Genomic DNA, 8,312 nt, shown 5'->3' with positions numbered 1-8,312 from the left:
TCTAATTATTTTCATTTCGTTTTCTCTGTGTTTGTTTCAGGGCTGGATGGATGGAAACTATACATTCTCGGTACGCATTATGTGGCTGAATGGCACTATTGTGGATGAGCTTGTCAGCAAAGCAGAGCCTAATGAAGTCCTCGTGCTGTACAGAGCTGCCACACTTCTACAAGCCAATAAGGATATTGTCGACCTTTCCATTCCTCATGATGAGCTTGAAGTCATCATAAGATACTGGGACACTGTTAGTAAAGAATGGTTAGAACCATCGTGCCCAGATTGTGCTGTCAAGTCCATCTTCAACAAGACAGACTCATCAGTCACCAACTTCGTCAAGTCTGTCATCAGTCCTGCACAGTACGCTACTTTCTTCAGGTACCCGCGTCAATCGGGTGTCTTCACTCTTCCAACTCCATCTTCCTGCTTGGTCACACGGAACACTGGCACTGCAGCAGTTGACCTGAAGAGAAACTACGGAGCCTATGGTGATGTGAGTGTATCGTGGACTGCAGAGCCATTGCACAGCTTTACAGGTAGCCTGCAGAGTGAAGGATCGCACAGTGTGGCGCAAGGTGTTTGGGATTCCACAATTCAGCTCCCTGTTCCGGCGCCTACTGGTAGTCTGGGTCAGATCAGGCTACGACTTAAGTCTGCTGAGCCGAATGCGTTTGTAGATGACTCAACCACCATAGTTAATGTCCTGAAGACTCAGGCACAGGGTGGGGTAGTGGAGTTCGACCAAACAGAGATGGTTGTAAGTGAATCAGCTGGAACACTTTCCCTGAAGATCGTGAGGGCATGCGGCACGCGAGCAACAACTGTTCGATTTTCAGTAGCATTCCAAGCCAGTCTGGATGAAGCACCATTGAGTTTATCATCTTTTGAGACTGGAGATTTCCGCACGGTCTCCGGTGTTGTGGATATTGCCAGTGGTGAATCATCTGCTATGTTGACAGTAGATATCAAGGACGATGTTGTTCCAGAGTTGAATGAAACAATTGTCCTCACACTGGTCTCAGCAGATCAAGCACATATTGGTGTACGCTCTGCAATGCAGATAACCATACTGGAGAATGACAACCCATATGGAGTACTGGAGATGGTGCAAACCAATATTGTAGTCAGAGAGGGCTTTGACAGTTTTGCACTCGTTGATGTCTCAAGACAGCAAGGCTCATTTGGATCTATCATCGTGCACTACACAGCTTCATCCGATTCAGTTGCCATGGGTGATGTGAAGGCATTGGTCGGCCAGGACTATGTCGGTGGGGATTCTATGCTTGTAATGCAGCAAGGAGAAGTGTCGGGAACAATCCGCGTGTCGATCATTGATGATGCCATTGTTGAGCAGGATGAGATGCTTATTGTTAGTCTCACTGGAGCAGATGGAGGTGCTGTCCTGTCTGCTAGCACCGATACCAAGGTAACCAAGGTAACCATTCTACCAAAGAATGATAACACTCCAACATTCATGGACACCGTAATGAGCTTCACACTTGAAGAAAAAGACATTGCGGCGCCTGGCTTCAGCGTTGGAATAACTACAGCAACCGATCCTGATCTAGGTGACAGAGGAAAGATATCGTACGGCTTGACGGGTGGCTTCTGCAACTGTACTTGGTTGCAGATCAACAGCACAAGTGGAGAGTTGATTGGTGGTCAGGCACTCATGCCATGGAATACTAAGGATTTCTGCGTTTGCTCGGTGACCGCTAGTGATAGTGGTGTTCCAGAACGATCCTCTTCAGTCATGGTCAACATCAACATTGTTTTTACTGAGAGATGCCGAGTTGGTACAGTGTCCGCGGATGGCAGGCTGCCATGCACGCCGTGTCCAGTGCCTACCTACCAGGATGAACTTGGTCAGCAAACATGCAAGATGTGCCCGGATGGTTTGTCAACTGTGATGAATGCCAGCTCCAGTGCAGCACTATGTCTTGGTAAGAATACCAGTCTTGTGCACATTACTGACTGTGGAATATTCTGTACGGGCAGCAAATTATGGTGTAATGCGTTGACTTGTATACCGTGATGAGACTCAATTTATGGTTGAGCACTACAGTATAATAATGCTGTGTGTGAATCACTAAATCTATATGTACTCAGGTGATATCTAGCAAATAGTCAATACTGGCAAGATGATGGTGTCAGTGGGATATCATAGACTTCAACATTCCATTGGTGTCCATTTACATGGTATATTATGATTGCTCTTGGGATCTTCAGATTAGTGCAGGACCGGGGTATACTTGGTCATTGTACAGCAAATCTGACTAAATGCATTGCTTCTGCCCGTGTGTACTGTGGTGTGTTGTGTCGGTGTACAGCACCATGTGAGAAAGGCCAGTATTCAAGCGGTGGTCATGGACACACTCCATGTACTCCATGTCCACTAGGCATGTATCAGAGTTCCACAGGGCAAAGCAAGTGTGACCAATGTCCACAGGGAATGTCAACAGCAATGCCTGGAGCGTCCAGTGCAAGTGACTGTGCTGGTAAGTCATAACTACATGCCGTGACTTCAAAGTAACAACTAACACAGGAACCTGAAAACTGGGGACTGCCGAAAGGTGTCCTCAATTCCCAGGTCATGGTCCTATTCTCGGGTTGTCCTCAATTCCCATGTGACACAGTGTCCTTTAGAGTTGAGTGAAAAATAATGAAAAACAAGTTCTCCTGTGTGGCCCTGCTGACATAAATACGCCTGTGGGGCACACATTTTGCAAGTTACTCATTTCCTTTCTTTTTCCAATTTCATTTTTAAGACTTTTTAAATGACGGCCGTGCAGCTTCATTCCCTTTCTTTTTACTCCACCAACATAGCCCTGCTGAGAAGCGAGTGGTGAACAGTAACATGGTACCAGCACTCAGGATACATCCTGCAATTGTATTGCTTGGCTTTGCTTAGTTTGATTCTCCCTGATTATGTGATATGATACCGTTGCTGTTTTTCATCACTGTGCAGGTGATACGGATGGTGATGGTCACCCCGACAATGTGGACAACTGTCCCAAACACTCCAATCCCAATCAGATCGACACAGACGGCGATGGCAATGGTGATGTATGCGACTGCTCCACGGCTGGCATGTGCTTGAACAGTGCCGTGTGTGTCGGAGCTGTGAAGGACTTCACTTGCGAGTGTCGTGTTGGTTTCACCGGTATGCACTGTGAGGAGGACGTTGATGAATGTCAGTCTAATCCCTGTCATGCCGGTGCCATGTGTCTCAACAATCTGGGTCGCTACGTTTGCATGTGCAACATGACGAGCATGTGGGGTTTCCGCTGCCAGCTGAACAATCCAAAGGAAATTCCGGTGTTGGAAAACACAGCAGCAAACACCACTATTGGCCAAGTCACTGCATCAGACCATGAAGAGTTTGAGGCCATCGATTTGCTCTACGCCATAATCTCAACCGACACTTCACTTCCTGTCAGAATCGAAGCAATGACAGGAACGCTCATCCTTGATCGGCCAATCAACTTTGAAACACAGCCTGAGTACAGCTTCCAAGTTCAGGCAACAGAACAAGACATCGTCTTCCCTCTTGTGGCGGCAACGGCGACTATTGATATCATTCTCAAGGTGCAAGACGTCAATGATAACCCTCCAGTGTTTGGTCAGAGAGATGTACAGATGACGGTCAGTGAGCGTGAGCTGACAGTTGGTTCTATTCTTACAACACTGCTGGCAACTGACAAAGACTCACTGGAAAGTGGTGGTGGCAGTGTGACATATGGCATGGACGTTGCTGAATACTGTATTCCAGAAATAGTGATGGGAAAACTGGAGCAGTCATGTTTCACAGACAATGTGGATGCCATGGCACAGAACTTTGAATTGGAAGAAGACACAGGAGTACTGCGTACTGCACGGACAATCATGTGGGAAAATCTCCAGTCAATAAACTTTGTGATAACAGCCAGTGACTCTGGGTCACCTTCACTACAATCAGAACCAGCATTAGTGTCAGTCACCATTGTTCCTGCCAATCGGCGCACTCCCACTTTCGATGAGTCACGTTATGAGATCGACCTGATCGATAGTGACACGCGTGGTCGCATTGTTCACAAGTTTGTCGCTACGGACGGTGATGGTGGCAATGCAGGACGGATGACATTCTCATTACCACGGCGACATGACAGGGTCTACTTCTCCATTGAGCCCGACACTGGAATAATGCGTGTCGTGAGGTTGTTTGACCGCAGGACAAATCGCAATGGAGTAAGAGTAGTGGTCAAGGTTGAGGACAATGCAGATGCTCCAGAGAAGAGGCGCTCTTCAACTTCAACTGCTCATATTGAGGTGTCAAGGTCATTGGCGGGATCCCGATTGGACAGGGTCAACGGCATTCATCTCTCAGTCAGACCTAACCAAGCTCTTTCAGGTGACATTAAGTTTGTCTTCAACACTCCTAGCTCGCCTCGCACTGCTGGTGGATTGTTTGCATCAACAACATTACTCCGGGCCCTGGGATCATTCACTCCGCCAAGCACCCGACCACTGCGTCTACCGTCCACTGTTCGCCCGTCTGCATTCTTCCTCGTTCTCGATGACCGCTTCCGTGGCCGAAGGAACTATCGCTGGCCAAGCTTTGGTTCCTTTATCACATCTTTGTTTCCCAAGACTCTCCGAAATGGGGAGTTCAGAGCATTCCGGACACGTTTCCCAGATGTCATGTCGTCTGACTTGAAGCATATCGCCTATGAGGAGACGCTGAACCGATTTGTTGTTGTTGCTAGGCTGCAGGATGATGAAACGTACACTGGTCGTCACTTTAACATGCGTAGTGGTGAGGCCATTGCCACTCTGTACAACTACCATGACTCTGGAAATGAGGAACTTCACATATTTCTGGAGATGGAAGGTACCATGTTTGGCCGGCCTGTAGCCGCTGCTCAAACATATAGTGAAGAACACCAGCGTTACTCGTTCAAGGTTGAGTCCCGTGTCCAGCAATTCTCTCTGCAGACTGTCTGCAATGGGGTGGAGGGCGGACGGCGAGGCCGTTGCTCTCAATTCCAGGGAAGACGGCAACGTACAGCAGTGGTTGTGGAGGATGCAGCCATAACTGATGGGTACACCACTGGTACTGAGCTAGAGATCTCTGGCCAAACTGCCTATCCCGATGAAGGTGCACATCAGCTGAGAGCATTCGTAAGCAACAAGAACAATGAGAGGAAGGTGATTGCAATGATAATGAACCAGAACTACAGTCTGGCAAACTTGCTTGGAGCAAATGCACGTGGACCACCATCAATGGCTGACATGCTGTGCACAAGCACAAGACCATGTTCTATGACAACTATTGTTTCGTCCGTGGATTCATTGGATAGTCTACCGGCTGTTGTATCTCAACAGTATCCAGCAGGTGCTCCATTCGATGACGGTCGTAATCTGGTAGTTACAACTCAACTCCCGGAGGATTGTGCTGCAAACTATGCTTGTCACTTCCTGTCCAAGCTAGCTGGTGGTAAGAACGTAATGCTGCACAGCCGATTGTTACCTAACCAGCCCATGGAGTTGACAGCACTGGTGAGTACAAATCAACGCATCGGTGGTATCATGATGAGCGATGTGGAGGTCTTGATTACTGGCTCCGATAATGTGGACGTTGGCTACATGCTGATGAATCTTCACCTACCGTGCCAGAGAAATCTAGTTGAGCTGCAAGGAGGACAGACTATAAATGCACGAAGTCCACGCTCTACTGCCTACTTCACGTCTGGGCAATTGGTGGATAATTTCTTCGGCATCAAAAACTTGCACTTAGAAGACATTGGCGGCGAGGTTGTTGTTGAGAACAGTTGTCCCGAATGTGCAGCACACACATTCAACATCAATGTACTAACTAGCTATGGTACTGGGTGTGCACGCTTCCGTAGACCGTTAGCGTGTCTCGTTGGCTTGGGCAAACTCCACACAGTGCCTGAGAGCAATACGGTGCTTGGCTTTGAGGCAACATTTGAAGACCTGACGTACACGGATGTGCTGAATGCACTTGGTGTCCGTGCAGGCCGTGGCATTGTTCATATTGACGACTCTGCTGTCCGCAGCCTCACCCTGAACTACACAACCAGTCCAGGCCAGGTCTGTACTGTTGGTAATGCATCACATCCACTGCAAGACAGCATTGCCGCTTCCGGAAGCCTGAACCTGTTCAGAAACAGGGCCGATTTTACTTCAGACATAATGCTAGTGAATGGTGTGCCATCCAGTGTTCAGACGGAATTGGACACAATATCTTTCAGACTTGGGCCAATGACATTCAGCCCACCGCAAGCACCGGATACCATGTCACAGGGACAGCTCCTTGTCAGAATCTCTGCCAGTCTCCAGCAAACTGATGTTCCTATTGATCTTCATGGTGCTATGGAAATCACTAACAAAATCACTTCAAACTCTACAATGGCACATCTCAATGCAACTGGTTTCTACGCCAACGGCCATGGTAACGTACTCTTTACAGCTTCAACATTCACACTGCACACCAACTATACACAAAACCGACGCCGAGAGAGCATTGTCAACTGGGCACATCTCAAACTACAGGCTTCTCTTGATCAGACCGTCCTCACTAGGCTGGAAGAGGAGACGCTCAAGGTGCTGAATGCCGCTCAACAGCGCCTGCAAGATGCTATCAAGATGGCGGAAGACCTTCTGGAGGCAGCGCGTACAGCTGGCACATCAACAACGGACCTATCACGTGACCTGCTCAGTCTCAGAAATAGGCTCAGTGCTATCAATAGTCTACTGGAGCAGGGTGGCAGTGTTGTGAAGATACACAATGTAGACTACCATTCCAAGCTAACTCACCTTGTGTTTGACACTGACGTCAACAGCCATATCCACCTGACAATTGGTGGTACTACGTCCATGCTCAGCCTGGCTATCAACTTGAATGAGCTACCAGCAACCGCAGATGCCATAACTCGCCAGGTCTACCCAGAATTTTTCTAATTCGGACTCTCTCTCTCTTTCATGCATGTTTTTCAGGAACGAATTCTCTCGTTCAGCTCAGATTTCAACGCACAATTAACCTGACCGCCTTCTGTTTCTCTTATGCGTGCGTGAACTATGTCACAGTATCTTGCAGAGTTTGATGTGTGTGCGCGTATCGTGATGACGAACTGATCAACATCACTACTACCATTTATTTTCATCAAGATCAAAACATTCACAAGATTTCCCTTTTCCTATTTCCTCTTCTTCAATACTCCCCGCAATCACCGTCCACTGACAACAATGTGGTACTGATTTGATTGTGCTGTGTCCTGTTGCGTGGAGCTCTAAAATTCTAAATGCCAGTTGCATGCTGTCCATGACACAGATAGGGTCATGTCCGACAAAGTTACAGCCGAATTGGAAAGGCTGGCCTGGCACTGATAAAGGAGCTAGTGAGAGACTGTCCATGATTCAAGGGAAGTGAGGCGCTGACGGAAGTACACAGGGCTCTGGTATTCATGGTGTGGGGCTCAGAGGAAAAGGCCGGGAAGACACAGACAGACAGACAGAGAGGAGATAGAGGAGGTAGGGATAGATAGATAGATAGATAGATAGAGAGAGAGAGGAGGGAGGGATGGGGGGGGGGGGGAGCAAATCAATCATTGGCGATGTAATAGTACCGGTGCTACCAAGGGGTTCGTTTTCTTTCTCCGTACATCTACGATGGTATGCCTCAGAATGTTCTGAATGTGTATGGAATAACGCCACGCACCCAGAAACGGAAATGACAAATATGCTTGCCTACTAGTACCTTAGGTTTAGAACTTGGCACGGGTTCTACATGTATTTTGATCTTCATCCGGAAACTGACACCACAACCGAGCAGAGCAGTCCGATACAACCAGCTACGTTGTCTGTATTGTAGTCCGTATTTTCACGACTTTTTTTCTTTCTACAAAATCCACATATCTCCAGACACTGGGCCGGGTGAATAATGGAGTGTGGTGGTGGGTACTTCCTGCAAGTAGCAAAGTACAGTGCTGGCAACTGAAATCCAACCCCCTGATCAGCTGAGCGCACCGCTCAGGGGGTCGGATTTCAGTTGCCAGCACTGTACAATCGTGCACATGTACTATGGTAGTATGGACAAGTATGGTTTCGTGCACTGAGTTACCATGTTACGGTACACCAAGGAGTCGTGAAGAACGGGTTTCACAGGTTTTTGACAGGTTTTTGACAGGGTTTTCACGATTCTCCCCATCATTCCACATGACATTGAATGTGACATTGCCATTGTATGCACCGTTTACCACTAGCGCAAACACATGTACTACCAGCTAGGACCGATTGGACTGTTGTGTTGATGA

At 47.9% G+C, this 8,312-nt stretch overlaps 1 protein-coding gene across 1 annotated transcript in view; it reads left to right on the top strand.

Annotated features, from left to right (window-relative positions):
- Positions 1 to 7,262, top strand: part of LOC135806073 (uncharacterized) — a 29,438-nt gene extending 22,176 nt beyond the window's left edge. The window contains exons 4-6 of the mRNA XM_065320220.1: positions 41 to 1,940; positions 2,328 to 2,495; positions 2,966 to 7,262. Coding sequence (XP_065176292.1) covers positions 41 to 1,940; positions 2,328 to 2,495; positions 2,966 to 6,960 — 6,063 coding nt within the window. The 3' untranslated portion in view covers positions 6,961 to 7,262. The remainder of the gene's footprint in view (positions 1 to 40; positions 1,941 to 2,327; positions 2,496 to 2,965) is intronic.
- The last annotated feature ends 1,050 nt before the right edge of the window (positions 7,263 to 8,312 follow it).

Source organism: Sycon ciliatum, chromosome 1, assembly GCF_964019385.1.
Source record: "Sycon ciliatum chromosome 1, ocSycCili1.1, whole genome shotgun sequence".
Lineage (NCBI taxonomy): Eukaryota > Metazoa > Porifera > Calcarea > Leucosolenida > Sycettidae > Sycon > Sycon ciliatum.
This window is presented reverse-complemented; position numbering and strand designations above follow the sequence as displayed.